This window comes from Nanorana parkeri, unplaced genomic scaffold, assembly GCF_000935625.1.
Source record: "Nanorana parkeri isolate BGI_ZX_2015 unplaced genomic scaffold, ASM93562v1 scaffold1336, whole genome shotgun sequence".
Lineage (NCBI taxonomy): Eukaryota > Metazoa > Chordata > Amphibia > Anura > Dicroglossidae > Nanorana > Nanorana parkeri.
The window spans coordinates 450,253-467,066 of record NW_017307604.1 but is presented as its reverse complement, the minus strand read 5'-3'; the positions used below and the strand labels follow the sequence as shown (position 1 = coordinate 467,066).

Genomic DNA, 16,814 nt, shown 5'->3' with positions numbered 1-16,814 from the left:
AATCACCTGTTGATTTTTTTTTCTGGTAAATATATGGGGGTGTGCAAATTATATAGATGTTGCATTGGGAAACATCACAGAAAAAAATCATGTTTTCTAATTGTTTGAAGATTTATTCCCAATAGAAAATATAATTTATATTTATTTTGTATGCATTTCCAAATTTGCTAATAAATGAAAGCCCTATCTGTCCTAAAAGAAAAGATGTATAATACCCTGGGGTACATGTGTGCAACTGAGAAATAGCCAAAATGAAAAATAAAAGCTCTGGGAATCGAGATTTATGCAGAAAAAGGTTATGGTCTCCTGCAATACTATACTTTGTAGCGTGTGGGATCAAGGTTTGGGAGTGTTCTACAATTTAGTGTCAAATTAGTACAATTTAGTATCAAACGCTTTGCCAAAGCGTTTGATACTGTGCCACATAAACGCTTGTTATACAAGCTAAGGGGTATGGGCATTGATGAATTAGTGTGCACGTGGATAGAAAACTGGCTACGAGAACGTGTACAAAGGAAGCGTGTGCCACAGGAAGCGATTTCAGCTAAGAGCGTGGAATCATTCAAGAGACTACTGGACAAGTTCCTGGGTGACCAGAACATTCAGGGGTACAGGTATAGCTAACAGAAAAATGTCCGTTAAAATATACATAAGGTATATGGATCCTTAGGATTATACTTACTATGCTGCTGTATTCCTCATCATCCATCTCTTTTACTTTCAAGCAGTATGACTGGAAGAAAAAAAAAAACAGAGCAACAGTTTTAATAAAACAGAGCAACAACTTTTGTGTAGCCAAGATGACCCTGTTACGAAAAATATTTTTGACTTACCAGTAAAATCCATCTCTTGGAATACAGTACAGGACACTGGCAAATTCAGAGATGACTGAGTAATCATTAATCAGGAAATGAGGGCCCATTGGCCGATTAAAAAGAATAGCCAAGGCTGATATTTGCCCCTTTAGCGTACTTAAAGCCAAAGGCTGAGCCAGATGTGTCTAAGGAAAGGCTGAGATCCATCCCATGAAGTATTTCCGAGGATGAAACTTCCTCTGTTCACATCAGATCACACAGACCCCTATCCCTCAGGGCCTAGGCTTCAACAGTCAGGCTGTTAAAGCCAGCGACTGAGAAGCAAGATAGAACACCAGACCTTGAGACAGTAGATCCAGACAGCTCTAAAGCAGCCATGGGAATCCGCCAGCATCCAATAGATGTCCATGTACCATTGAACCAGTTGAGAGCCATGAGGAGCACTGGAAAACTCTCCGTCTCGAACCTGTGGAGAAGACAAGAAAGTATCTTCAATGGGGTAAAGGTGGAGTGTCTGGATTCCCTCAGTGACCAGGTCCCCTGCACCATTTAGGATCCGATAATTTCTCCCCAGCCTGACAGGCTGGTGTTCGTCATCAGCTACATTTATTGTAAAGGAAGGGAGAACCTTCCGGTGTCCAATGCCAGACTGGAGATCCACCAAGCCAGAGAGATGCTCGCCCTGGCTGACAGATGCATGGGGCAGTCCAGGGAGTCAGGCCCAGGACCCTCATTCAGTGTCTCAACAAGGGCAGGTATTTGGCTCACAGGGCTCTCACCTGTGAACACAGTCTGCACATTTACCAGATCGAGAAAAACCCGGCCCTAGATCGTGTCCAGAAAGCCCAGGTATTCCAGACAATGGGTGGGATCCAGCATTGATTCTGTAGTTCGAGCTAGTTGACTAGGCCTTCAGTAGCAGACCATCCAAGTATGCCACAATGTGGACAGCCTGAGAGCGCAGTAGTGTAAGGATAAGAGCTAACACACAGGTATCATGGAGGAGCAAAAACTGTGAGTGTGCTTCCCCCATGCGCTGGTTTGGAGGGAATTTAGGTACATACAGGTAGGAATCCTTGACCACTGAAGCAAGTAAGTCTCCCTGCAGAAGGGAGGAAATGACTGATCAAGCCAATTCCATGCAGAACCCGTGGATACTCAAAAATATGTCCAAGATGGGACGCACCCCCCAATTCGGTTTGGAAACTGTAAACAGATTGGAGTAAAAACCCTGAAACTGCTGCTCCTGAGGGAGAGGGATAAAGACAGCTGATGGCATCTACTGCTGGTAGGAGTGCTGCAGATCCTCTTTCCACTGGGGTGAAGGGGGCAGGTTGGAAGGCATAAAACAAGGAGGAGGGTAGAAGGAAAACTATAGTTTGTAACCTTAGGAAACTATAGAGTGTACCTATCGATCCTGGATGTCTCGAGCCCAGAGTGGTTTGGCCCTGTAGGTAAAAGCCTTGGAGGGATGTAGGAACCCTTCCTGACTGGAGCCAATTAAGACTTACCAGGAAGAATCTTAGATTTTTGTTTGCCGGGTATGAGAGTGTTCTTACCCCATGTAACCTTCTTAATAAAGGCATTTAAGCCTTCTTCAAAGAGATAAGAAAAAAAATGAAAAAAAAGGCCTCAGTCATGAAGGGGTTAATCACAAAAGTTTGTTTTTCATTATGTTATAATCTATTTATTATTAAACATTTTTTGGTAAAACACAAAAGACAGGGTCATGTCGGTTGAATAGATACCAAACAAACATGTGTCGGTTGAATAGACACCAAGCCTTAAAATTGCTCGCACCCGCGAAATTGCAAAAAACTACCATAGCCAAAATTGCCCATAGGCAATGCTTTAAAAGCTTTTACCACTCATTGGTTTAGTGTTATGAGTCAATAATGGCCCTAGAATTATTATTCACGCTCTGACATTCATGGTGATATGTAACATGTGCGGCGTAATGGAAGCAATCGTCGTTTTCACATGTATGCGCACCAGACGCATATTTGCACATAGATCTGCTTCATCAGCTTCTCTCCAGCTTCTGAAGCAGGAGAGAGATAGCAGATGCGGATGTGAGATGACAATACCATATCGTGTGCTGATCTCCCTCTGATTCCCTGTCACATAGCTGCCATGCCGGTCCCGCATCAGGCACAGCAGAGCTTGGGAACAGCTCAGCGGAGGGGGGGCGCACCGACTGGCACCTCATACAAGCGATTCGGTGGCTCTATAGCTGCCAGACCACTTGTATGTAAACGGGCATTGTTGCCTGTTTTAAATTCTTTGATAAATCGTGTGCAATGCGCTACTGCTCATAAACTTCGGTATAAAAATCGGTATAAAGTGCTTTTGTGAATAATCCACAGTGTGACAATGATCCTCTGATTTAAAGTGCTCCCGACTACCGATGTATTAAATAACTCAGAACACACTCACCAGAGATCCATCACTATATATCCTGTGAGTGTCTTTCATGGATGGGGTAATCACTGGGGTACATAAAAAAGAGACAGAATTATAGGCCATTTACTCCCGGATACTCCTAAGATGATATATAGAAAAGCCCCTACCTTAAGAGATAAATTGGCTATCAATGTTATTGCTCCTCCAAAGAAACAGTTTTCTTTTTTTGGTGGGGTGGGCTTCTACCCTTGTCCTAGATCTGTTTGCTGTAGTGCTATGAATAACAGATCACGGGCAACCCATTTTAGATCGCATGCGAGTGGACACAGGGTTAAGAACAGTTTATTTCAAGTGCACATGTGACATATCTTTTGGAATGCCAGTATTGTAATTATTTTTGTTTGAATATTTTTGGGTTGTGGAACAAATCATCTGAATTTCCATTATTTCCTATGGGGAAATTCGCTTTGATATACAAGCGCTTTGGATTACAAGCATGCCTCCGGAACGAATTATGCTCGTAAACCAAGGTATTACTGTATCTAAACATTGGAGGGGATCTAATTTAAAAGAAACATTTCACAACATGAAACCAAATGGATTTATGCGTTACAACCCATGCGAACCGTCCAGGGGGACTTTATGTGGAATTAGACCTAGATTGGTAGATTTTTAGGAAACGATTAGGTTTTAATTAGTTGCCATTCATGATTTCATGGTTTTATTTATTTGTTCTTTCCTTCATGACACTGTTCGTGATTATCAATTTTATTGGTACATTTTTATTTAAATATATACAATTATGGATGATGCGTTAGTTTTATTGTTTAGCATTCTACATTTTAGGTTTATTTCAGATTGTTTAGAGTTTTTACAATCCAATTTTTTTTAAATTTGAATTCTAATATTTATGTTTAAGATAATTTACACATTGTTTGGAAGTTTATGCCCGTTTATGAGCAGTAGCGCAGTGCACACGATTTATCAATTGATTTATCTATAGCACAGCAGCTGACACTGTTTAGTGTAAGTAGTGAATATTGAGTGCAGTACATTAGTAAATACATTGTTTTAAATTCTGACAGTTTCCTGCTCCTGCACACCACAGGCGGGGCTAACAGGCCGTTTTTAGATGCCCTGTTACATTCAAGAAGCTGCCGGCCAGCCGTTTAATTACAACCGGGAAGCGGTTAACAAAACATCAAAAAGGTAAGAAATATTTTTTTTTACATTCTTTTTCTTGATGCTGTGAGAATAGGATCACATTTCAAACATATAGAGGGGGTTTTCTCAAATTTGACTGCAGAACTGAAAATACAATATACTTTAAGCCACAGAAGCCTACGCATTTGTAGTGAAAGAAGCCCCAGCCTAGAAAGCTAACAAAGGATGTCAGCCAGACCATCTACGCAGAGCTACCATCAGCTAAGGGCAAAGGAAGTCCTAAACAAACCTTGCACGCATTTATTTACTGGGTTTTTAAAGGCTGGAACATCCTCCATCTGTAAGATTAGGGACTTATTATGGTAGGAGATTGCCACATCCCCCTCAGAAACCACCTATTTCTTGAGGAATGTACCCTCTAAGGGTTACTGCTGTGCAAATCGCTTTGGAGGAGCAAATATTCTTTTCAGGATGCTGCCAGTCTGTATTTAGCAGTACCCTGGTAGTGCATTACCAGGGAGTGCATCAGGAAGGTCTTAGAGGGCCTCATCTTCTAAAGGAAGCTCATACTGGTGACCTTGGGGTGATCCTGTTTGGTGAATGGATGGCTAAACATTCTCTCACCTTGTCCACGAGCACTGAAATTGTGTCATGTAATTTTGGAGAAAGGATCAACGAAGTCAGCTCTTCCTAAAAGGAGACATGAGAAGAGGAACATGCCTCCACCTCTACACCCTCCTCCTCATCATGCATAAGGGCAGTCGTCATAGCAGTGTCTGAGACAGTTGCACCCTCTGTGGCCTGACATGTAACATTGTGGAAATCTGACACATGAAAACTATGATAAAGGCCGCAAAATTTTCCCTGCTAAGACAGGAAGAATAAGTAACCACAGATGGGGAAATAAATGCATTAGAAGAGGGCAGAGAGCAAAAAGGTGGGCTATCATCTGGATCAGAGTCCACAGGAAAAACCTCAGGTATACCTGTCAGAACTATTGAGGCTAACAAAAAAAGAAAGAATTAAACAATAAGGCCTATACATGTTATGGTTTCAGTTGTATAAAATGGACGCCCTGGAAGCCATTTTGTACTGTCTGTTAATATAACAGATCTAAATAGAACTCAAGCTTATGAGTTCTGGACAAAAGCTTTATCAGCATGTTTCTTGGAACCTTATCCCACACGTTCCCAGCTAGTAAATTGTGGGGGCATCTGCCATCAACAAGATACTGTTGCCATATAAAGTTTTGCTTGTGTAATATATTAATTAGATAATATATATATTTGACTGCATCTATCTGCATGTTATGTGACTCTCAGTTCCTCAATTGTGTTACTGTGAATCTGTCTGCTTTAAAGTCCTAGCTATTGTTTTGTTTGCTTATCACATCTCACATGGGGGTGTAAACAGCAACCTTATTTAAATCCTCCAATCAGGTTACGCCCAATGTACATTTGGTAGGCAGGGTACAGAAAGGAGGATATATAAGGTATTGTTAGCAAGCCATGTGCTCTCTTTTTCCTGGAACACAAAGGCATTCAGTATGAACAGGCGAGAAGCTGAGAGGTAAAACTCCACCACACTTGTACATTGTCTTGTAAATATTGTTTTGTGTGTTATTTGTAAATATGTAACCCTACCAATAAATGTATATTGCTGATGGAACTACTTCTTTTGTCTAAGAATCCTCAGATCTAGGGGTGTTTATGTGAATATTATTGTAGTCATTGGAATATATTTACATATCCATTTCACCTGGGTAATAGTTGGCGACCACTCCTTGGACACAAAATTGGTAGTCTCTTTCAGTAATATTTTAACATGTGGCAATATTTACAAAGGCACAGTAATGAAGGATTTGTTTTAAATGCTAACAATTAACTGTGTGTGTGCCATATGGCTGCTTGACATGAGCTATGTTATGTAGTTTGTAATCAAATAGTAGCATATTGATAATATATTAAGAAATGTATAACCTTAGTAGTACATTTAAAAAGAGTAAATTTGATAATGAACTGAGCATCCAGATCCATGAATATAAGATTAAAAAATAAAAAAAGGTTGTTGCTAAATATTTATATACACAAAGCAACAACTTATTTTAAACAAAATGTTTCCAGCATCTAATGGAGAGCATGTATCCAAATCCACAGGAATGGATAACTCACCACAAAAGATTAAAATCCATAGTGAGTCCAGCCAGTCCTTAGAAAATGTGCTGCTTGTGGCTAATAATATTGGTAAACTAATGCCAGGAGTGCACATTACATTTAATGCTGCCAATGTCATGCAAAGGTGTAAATTACTAGGAATTACTAACTCGGGTGATCAGGTAAAAGTTTTACTGTTAACAGTGGAATTGTCCACATGGATTTCCTTACCAGACAATGTTAAAGAGGGAAAAGAGACATACAATGAAACAGTTGATGAATTGTTAAAAGTATTACATCCCTTTGACGTAGGTTTAAATTCAGCATTTAGAACAAAGCAGAAAAATAACGAGAATCCACTTATTTATGCAAACAGGTTATGGGCTGCCTATTATGTAGGCAGAGGCAGAAATGGGCACAGAGATGACCTAGAGTACAAAACTCTCCTAAAATCTAATGCCCATCCTAAATTCAAAGCCAAGTGTGGATTTTTAGTTGATCCTCTAAAATACTCTTATGAAAACATAATTGGGTTGATGCAAAGGTCTTTTCATGTATTCAGAAAGACCAGATCAGTAGAATGAAAGAAGTATGGCCAGGATAGAAACAATACTAGTTTAGCAAGTCACAACAAAAGAGACTTGCCCAACTTTACAAACAGAAATAGAAGCCATTACAATAGCACTATCTCTAAAGATAAGATCAATAGACGTGACCCAGCAGTTACCAGTGAGGTGCAAATAGCATCCTGTTTGTCCAAACAAGGAAAAGATTTGACTGCAAATGCCAGAGAAAAATTACAACACAGAATGTCTGTTTTAAAAGAGGTGGAGTTACATACAACTATTGACTCTCTTAAAATGACATTGCTTTATTGAAGTCTAAAATGATTAACTTTGAAAATAATAATAAAATGATGGAGATATCACAACATGCTCTAAAGGTGAAATGTGAAGCATGTCATGCAGACATACTACAGTGCAGGGGAGAACTAAAGGAATCATTTGGCTCAGATTGTCAAGGGCCCAAATAAAACAGTCCATTCTACCCAGACAGAAAAGACAGGCGAAGTACCCAAGTTGTCTTTGCTATCTGCAGGGACTCTCCCATTAAATGAGATACCAGATATAAGGTGTGAGTCTGATGTCTATGATCTGAGTGTGTTATTTTCACCAGATCAAAGCTTGGATGTCAGTGACCATATACCAATGTAAAAGAAAAAAAAAATAGTTACATCAAAAGCACAATATAAATAACTGCCCACAAAATTCGAAGCATATGTTTCAAATTACATTTCACTATAGTAAGGTTGGTATTTTATTGTTGTTTTTTTAATGTATAGAATTTTTTTTTTTTAAATGTTAACTTTTATCTACAAGCAATATTTTGCAGGTTTCGTGAGACCGTCCAAAAAAAAAAAATGGCATTTGTGAACACATAAAAGTGTGTTCACATACAAAGCAGATATATATACTTTATATCACGAAGGTAAAGTATATTAGGCTAGGTATATCTTCCCAAATGATTTCAAGGAAGCCATAAACATTCAACCTAATATGTATATATTTATCTAGTTGATGTGGCTACGGTAAAATGAACCCCCAAGGTTAGAATTGTTTAGGACAGGAGCTTACACCTGTTCCCATGGATGGTCTAACTTCTTTAGAATAGGCATATCCGATATAACAACATTCTGACAGTGTCTGTTTTGCTTTTATGACATATGATAATTTCAATTATGTTATTTTATGTTCCAGGGTGCAAGAAGCACATAGTATTCCATTTGGAATGATATGAGTGATCTCTCTCTAAAACTTAATTTATTCAAAGAACGTCTGTGTCTGTGTGGTGTAAAGGATTGGTATGAGCTGTTTATCTGTGTAAGTGAATAACTTTTTTTCCTGGGGTGTGGACACACTATTATTTAGGGGTCATCAGTAGGAAATGTGATCACCTTAACATCAATGTATTTTTTTTTTCTTTCCCTCTTTTTCTAATGAGCTCAGTACTGATTATAATTTTGTCCTCCAATCAGGTTACGCCCAATGTACATTTGGTAGGCAGGGTACAGAAAGGAGGATATATAAGATATTGTTAGCAAGCCATGTGCTCTCTTTTACCTGGACACAAAGGCATTCAGTATGAACAGGCGAGAAGCTGAGAGGTAAAACTCCACCACACTTGTACATTGTCTTGTAAATATTGTTTTGTGTGTTATTTGTAAATATGTAACCCTACCAATAAATGTATATTGCTGATGGAACTACTTCTTTTGTCTAAGAATCCTCAGATCTAGGGGTGTTTATGTGAATATTATTGTAGTCATTGGAATATATTTACATATCCATTTCACCTGGGTAATAATACGGACTAGCCATGGAGCCACATTCCCAGGTGGTGAAGTGTGGGGAGTATCATCAACAAGATAAGGATTGGCCTTGAGCTAGACTGTGGTAGAACCACCTGCTTTGCAAAACAGTGAATAATAGAGTCTTTGATTAAAAATGTTTTTCTTTCTTGACTAAAAATAAATAAATAAGCGCATTATAAAAGTTGCCTTAGATACAATCATTATTGAAAGAATTTGTATTAGCAATAATTTCAATTGTACTATTAGTATGGCATGAAGCATATACATACTTAATTGAATAATTTTATATATATTTTTTCTCATATTTACTCTTATAATATTCAACCTATATTCATTATATATTGTGTGGTTATACTTAATGAAACATATTGGCATATATTATCAGTTTGATGGGTTTATGCTTTAAGTAGACAAGGTTAATTTATGGTGCACAGATCCCAAATCTCTGGAAGCCACCCCTGATTGATTGTAAAAAAACATAAAAGAGAGGAGAAGAGATGGGGTTTTTTGGCTAGCAGAGTGACAAATCCAATAGACTTCACGCCAAAAGTAGATATAAAAAAACAAAATTGATTTGACAAAACATCTTGTTAAAACAAAAGAAAGCATTGGGCGCAATAATTAAAATATCAAGGGAACTCGCCCTTGGATAGAAATTGGTGGAACTCGCCCTTGAAGAATTGTGGAGTTCCACAAATGAGGTTCAAATATACAGGAGCAAAAACAAAATATATGTGGATACAGGTACAGTATTAGAACCAGTACATCATCATTGGTACATCATTCAAGGGAAAAAATAAAGAACCTTCTAGTGGAACAGGCAGGGTGGGTATGGGGGTGGTAATGACCAGGGGAGTCACGCGATGCTGGTGGCGCTCGACGTGTTTCGCGTTTTGCATTTTTATATCTACTTTTACGTGTATACACGCCCAGTTACATCCAAGAAGCTCCCGGCAGGCCGTGTATACACAGCGGCTGGTCGGGAGGTAGTTAAAGAAAAGTCCAGAATCATTTCAAGACCAATGTTGCGCTCTTCCGGTAGCTACAGTGATCATTTTTAGTAACGCCCCTCTGGCATGTTAATGTCAGGAACGAACACCGCTCCGATGCCCGAGACCATGGCGGGGACGGCCCCGCCAGCAGCGTCTCGTTGCCGGGCGACGGGCGGCCGTTCCTCAGCGCTCCACTCCTCCCCTCACTCATCAGCTGAGCCAGCGTGATGACGTGGTGAGCTCGGCCCAGCTGCGTCCCGTTGCTAGGAGACGCTCGGGTCAGGTCTCGCCTCCGGCTCGGCCCCCAGCCACCTCTCTCTGCCTACAAAAATGTAGGCTGACCACTGGCTCGGCGTTCTAGCAAAGTAGTACGTCGAGCAAGCTACTTAGGAACTGCACAGAAGCTTTGGAACAGGAGAGCCTGCTACAGCCTCTTTAAAACACTGGCTCTATCATCCTTGGACTCCTGGCAGCGTGGATTCAGCATCACATCCTGGAACTGCATCCCCCACCAAACAGCAAGTAGCCATTAAACACGTGTTGCAATCAATTGGAGTGTGGAAGGCTGATACCTAGCTGGGAAGCGCCGCTATTCCCTCATCCTCTCTCATTGCCATTTGACTCCATTATACTGCTGCATAGGACTGTGATATCTTATTAGCAATTAACTGATTTCCATGCTCTGGGTTAGTGAAGCTAACTAAACCCAGGATACCAACCGTGTCATAACCTATACTCTGAACTGTCATAGCCATCGTATTACTTGTAGTTACCTACGGTCATCACCCCTTGTGAAGATAACTAGGGCCAATAAACTACAAAAATTCTAACAGGCCCCAATGCTGGTAAATTGTGGTTCTGTGAGAATTTGCTGCCACTACTAATATACTATTAGCAACAAATGGTGTATGATGTGTAAGGGGTTCCGACTTCACTCACTGCACTAAAGTGTAACTGTGAACCCTCCACCTGAACCATTGCCACTTACCTACGCAGCTGCAATCCTATATATCTTGCTGTGCTTGCACAAATCATTACAGTTTGCTAGAACCCCCTCCTTCAGGGAAATGGATCCAGCGGGGCTTGCCGCATACCTCGTCACCCTTACACAACGCATAGAGACTCTCACCGTCAACGTGACCGAACTCCGGGCCGAAAATCGTGACCTCAGAGGCCGCCTCGCACAGCAACGCGACGCAGCTGAGGCTCCAAGAGAAGGCCCAGAGCCTAAGGTCAGCCCCCCAGATCCCTTCTCAGGTGACCGAAGACAGTACCGGGATTTTGTCAATGCTTGCAATCTCATGTTCGATCTGAAGCCAAGGACCTACACCACTGATCATATCAAAGTAAGGACCCTAATCTCATACCTGCGCGGTGAACCAAGAGCATGGGCTAACACCTACATCGAGAACGAGGATCCGCTACTCGATTCCTATCCGGAGTTCATACAGGCCATGGACCTTCTCTACGAAGATCCCTGTAAACAGCTCACCGCCGAGTCCGCAATCCGCAACCTAAAACAGGGAAAAAGACTTGTCGAGGATTATATAGCAGAGTTCCAACGATGGGCTAGAGAAACTCAATGGAATGAGCTCAGTCTACGGAACCAATTCAGATTGTGACTGTCCGAAATGTTGAAGGATGAACTAGCACGTGCAGATCTACCTGCTACACTTGATGCACTCATCCACAGAGCCGTGGCTATCGACCGGCGACTTCGAGAACGCAGGGCCGAACGAGCGACTGGCTATCCCTGCCCAGTTCGCAGACCAAGTCCACCTATGAGAGATGAACCCATGGAGATAGGTGCGATTAAGGGGCCCCTTACCCAGGCCGAGAAGAACCGCAGACGTGCCGGTAACTATGTATGTATTGCGCAGCTCCCAAGCATGGGGTCAACGACTGCACAAGCGTCAGAAGGAAGAATGAGGGTAAGAAGTTCTACCTATGTAAGTTGAACCCAGATAATCTACCTTCAAACATATATCTAACTGTTCCTTTGACTTTACAGTGGGATCAGCAACATCTTTCCGTTGAAGCCATGGTAGACTCGGGAGCGTGCGGGAACTTTATCGATGCTAAACTGGTTAACCATAATAAAATTCCCTTGCAAAAGAAATCAACACCTCTCTCTGTCAGTGTTATCGATGGCACTTCTTTGGCATCTGGGCCTATAGCTCTCCCATCCTTGTGGTATCCCCTCACAATCACATCGAGCATCTATCCTTTGATATCATTCCCTCACCCCTCTTTCCGTTATTCTGGGGTTACCGTGGTTGAAACAACATCAGCCTACCTTCGACTGGGTAAACAATACCCCCCTACTCGATTCTAAGTACTGTAAACAGTCATGTTATCCCATCACTTCCGTTCTCTAGGTAAGTTCAGGGACGATTCCAATCCCGTACGGGGATTTTGCTGATGTATTCTGCAAAAAAAAGGCGGATACTATACCTCCTCATAGGCCGTATGACTGCCCTACTGACTTGTTACCGGGTAGTGCCATACCGGTAGGTCGGGTATACCCCCTATCGGCTCCTGAGCTACAACATCTCAAAGAATATCTGGAGGAAAATCTCAAGAAGGGATTCATTTCGGCATCTACGTCCCCCGCTGGGGCAGGAATGTTCTTCGTCAGAAACAAAGACCAAAGCCTCCGGCCTATTATCGACTACCGCGAACTAAACAAAATCACCCGGAAAAAAAGGTACCCTCTGCCTTTAATTTCAGAACTGATTGAAAGACTCCAAAACGCTATGTTATTCACCAAACTCGATCTCAAGGGGGCGTATAATCTCATACGCATAAAATCAGGTGACGAGTGGAAGACCGCATTCCGCACCCGGTACGGTCTTTTTGAGTACAACGTGATGCCCTTTGGGTTATGTAACGCTCCTGCCACTTTTCAAGCGTTCGTTAACGATATATTCCGGGATTTGTTGGATGTCTGCGTAATTGTGTATCTGGATGATATTTTAGTCTACTCCACTAACCTTACTGACCATCGAAAACATGTGCGCTGGGTATTGGCACGGCTTAGAACACATAAGTTGTATGCCAAACTAGAAAAATGTTACTTCAAGAAGGACACCATTCCCTTCCTGGGGTTTGTCATTTCCCCCGCTGGCATCGAAATGGACACATCCAAGGTCGAGTGTATACTTAACTGGCCAATACCCCGCAGCAGGAAGGCACTTCAGAAGTTTCTGGGGTTCGCAAATTTCTACCACAAGTTCGTAAAAAACTTTTCTGCAGTGGTCAAACCCCTAACCCAGTTGACCAGTACCAAGATAAGATTTGCGTGGTCCCTGGATGCTCAGAGAGCTTTCGATGACCTAAAAGGACGCGTCACCTCCGCACCTATACTACGTCTCCCAGATCCTGCATTGTCCTATGTCCTGGAAGTGGATGCTTCTAACACCGCTGTCTGGGCCATTCTATCACAGAGAGAATCCTTGCTCAAGCCTTTGCACCCTGTTGCCTTCTACTCCCGTACCTTTAAACGCTGCTGAACTGAACTATCCTGTGGGAGAAAAGGAATTGTTGGCCATCAAATGTGCCCTCGAACATTGGCGCCATCTTCTCGAAGGTACACCAACCCCCATCATCATTTACACGGACCACCAAAACCTCCAGTATTTAAAAACCAACCGGACCCTTTCATCCCGTCAGGTACGCTGGAGCTTCCTCTTCAACCGTTTCAATTACGTTATTACGTACCGCCCGGGTTCTAAAAATGGCAAGGCGGACTCCCTATCTCGGATTGGGGAGCACCCGTTGCCCTCGATAGTTCCTGAAACGATCATCCCCCAGGACCGACTCCTTGCAGCTACTATAAACCTCAAGGAGGAACTCCAACAAGCACTGGCGCTCCCTGGGAGTGTACCGCCTTCACCTTTAGTCAAAGACCAAGAGGGCTTTCTGTACAAAGACGCAAGATTGTTCATTCCTCCTTCAATGCAGGTTCCCATTCTCCGGTTGATGCATGAGACCCCTCTCGCAGGACACCACGGAATGACCAAAACCATTGACCTAACAAAACGATACGTCTGGTGGCCACAGATGACAAAAACCATAAAAGAGTTTGTATCCACATGTGAAATATGTGCTACTTGCAAACACGACAAAGGCCGGCCTTATGGCCTTCTGATGAATTCCCCGATACCCAACAGGCCATGGGAGGTGGTTTCTCTCGACTTTATCCTGGAACTACCCCCATCCAGGAACCATAACACCATCTTAGTCGTTGTAGATATGTTCTCTAAGATGGCTCATTTCATACCGTTACCGAAGCTGCCCAATGCCCAGGAAACCGCAAAAGCCTTCTTAAACCACGTCGTGCGCTTACATGGAGTGCCAACCCGCCTCATCTCAGATCGTGGGACACAGTTTGTCTCGAAATTTTGGAAAGCCTTATGTAGTCGATTAGACATCAACCACCGATTGTCCAGTGCATATTACCCACAGACGAATGGGCAGACCGAGAGGGTAAACCAGTGTCTGGAACAGTATCTGCGTTGCCATTGCACATTCTTACAGGACGACTGGATAGATCTGTTGCGGAATTCGCTTTCAATAACACCGCAAGTTCTTCTTCGGGAATGTCCCCTTTCTATGCCAATTATGGGTTCCACCCCAGACTTCTACCCTCTTCCGTGTTGCCGACCAACACTCCCTGTACCGATGACTTCCTAACACAACTCACCAGAAACCATGTCTTGATAAAAGATAACCTCAAGCTGGCCCAGGAAAGGCAAAAACATTACTATGATCTCAGGAAACGCAAACTGCCTTCCTATCAAGTGGGGGATTGGGTGTGGTTATCCACCAAGCATTTGAAATTAACGACACCATCAAGGAAGCTGAGTCGATTGTTCACGGGGCCATAACCCATAGAGGCGATTATCAATCCGGTGACGGTACGCTTGAAGCTGCCCTCTGCTATGCGCATTCATCCTGTATTTCATTTCTCTCTCCTAAAACCCCATTGTCCCAACACCTTTGAGGACCGGTTTCTTGTGGAGGGTGAGGCTGAGTTTGAGGTTGCGACCATACTGGACGCACGGAGGTACCGGAACAAACTCCAATACCTCATCAGATGGAAGGGGTACGGTGCACAAGATGACTCATGGGAGGATGCGGGGGATGTGCACGCTCCCAGGATGCTGCGGAAGTTTCACTTGAAGTATCCTCACAAGCCTTCCCTGACCTTGGGTCCCCGGAGGGTTCCCTTGAGAAGGGGGTACTGTCAGGAACGAACACCGCTCCGATGCCCGAGACCATGGCGGGGACGGCCCCGCCAGCAGCGTCTCGTTGCCGGGCGACGGGCGGCCGTTCCTCAGCGCTCCACTCCTCCCCTCACTCATCAGCTGAGCCAGCGTGATGACGTGGTGAGCTCGGCCCAGCTGCGTCCCGTTGCTAGGAGACGCTCGGGTCAGGTCTCGCCTCCGGCTCGGCCCCCAGCCACCTCTCTCTGCCTACAAAAATGTAGGCTGACCACTGGCTCGGCGTTCTAGCAAAGTAGTACGTCGAGCAAGCTACTTAGGAACTGCACAGAAGCTTTGGAACAGGAGAGCCTGCTACAGCCTCTTTAAAACACTGGCTCTATCATCCTTGGACTCCTGGCAGCGTGGATTCAGCATCACATCCTGGAAGTGCATCCCCCACCAAACAGCAAGTAGCCATTAAACACGTGTTGCAATCAATTGGAGTGTGGAAGGCTGATACCTAAGCTGGGAAGCTCCGCTATTCCCTCATCCTTTCTCATTGCCATTTGACTCCATTATACTGCTGCATAGGACTGTGATATCTTATTAGCAATTAACTGATTTCCATGCTCTGGGTTAGTGAAGCTAACTAAACCCAAGATACCAACCGTGTCATAACCTATACTCTGAACTGTCATAGCCATCGTATTACTTGTAGTTACCTACAGTCATCACCCCTTGTGAAGATAACTTGGGCGAGTGAACTACAAATCCTAACAGGCCCCAATGCTGGTAAATTGTGGTTCTGTGAGAATTTGCTGCCACTACTAATATACTATTAGAAACAAATGGTGTATGATGTGTAAGGGGTTCCGACTTCACTCACTGCACTAAAGTGTAACTGTGAACCCTTCACCTGAACCATTGCCACTTACCTCCGCAGCTGCGATCCTATATATCTTGCTGTGCTTGCACGAATCATTACAGTTAATTAAAGCTAAGATAAGCAAACCATGCCCACATTTTGGGTGATAAAAAGTCAGAAGAGTATACGAGGAGACACGGGAGGGAGAGATCTGAAGCTGATTGATGGGTCAACCAGGGGAACTGACACAAAGCTGACATCTCTCAGACAAAAGATTTTGCAATTTTTGGTAAAGTATAAATTTAAATTTATCTGTAGGCAATTGACTAGCCATATACATCTGACTAGACCATTTAGTCCTTGTAGCATTGAGATTTGAATGTAGATAATTCTAGCCGCAGTAGGAATGGTCTCTTTTCCAATCTTGGGAGAAATATACATATACTGTATGTACAATCTCCTTGGAGCTGATTTCAGTTTCTAGCCAATGGTGTGGTTGTGATGTATACTTAAAAATAAAATAATTTAGTGGAAGTTTGCCTTTGCCTTCAATAGATTTTTGGCTAATAGCCAGTTCTGTGCATGGTATAACATGTTAGTTCTTGCGCAGTATAAAATTTAAGCTGGTGAATATCTGTTGGCTGGAAGAGGTCACGTGTCAAATCTGCATATTAAGTTGTTACATTCTGCTGAGCTAATGATAAGCTACTAATTGCATTTCAGGAGTTACGAAGTTTTGTTTCATTAATATTTGAAATAATATCCGGTGGTTTTATATTTTTCTCATTATCTGTGTTGATCAATATTATTGAAATTTTGATCCAATTTATTTCTTGGTTATCAC

The 16,814-nt window shown here is 42.6% G+C and overlaps 1 protein-coding gene across 1 annotated transcript in view; it reads right to left on the bottom strand.

Annotated features, from left to right (window-relative positions):
* Positions 1-682: 682 nt before the first annotated feature.
* PICK1 (protein interacting with PRKCA 1) overlaps positions 683-16,814 on the bottom strand; it is a gene marked incomplete at its 3' end in the record, with an annotated part of 316,855 nt that continues 300,723 nt past the window's right edge. Inside the window, exon 10 of the mRNA XM_018569440.1 lies at positions 683-733. Within this exon, the coding sequence (XP_018424942.1) occupies positions 683-733 (51 nt within the window). The remainder of the gene's footprint in view (positions 734-16,814) is intronic.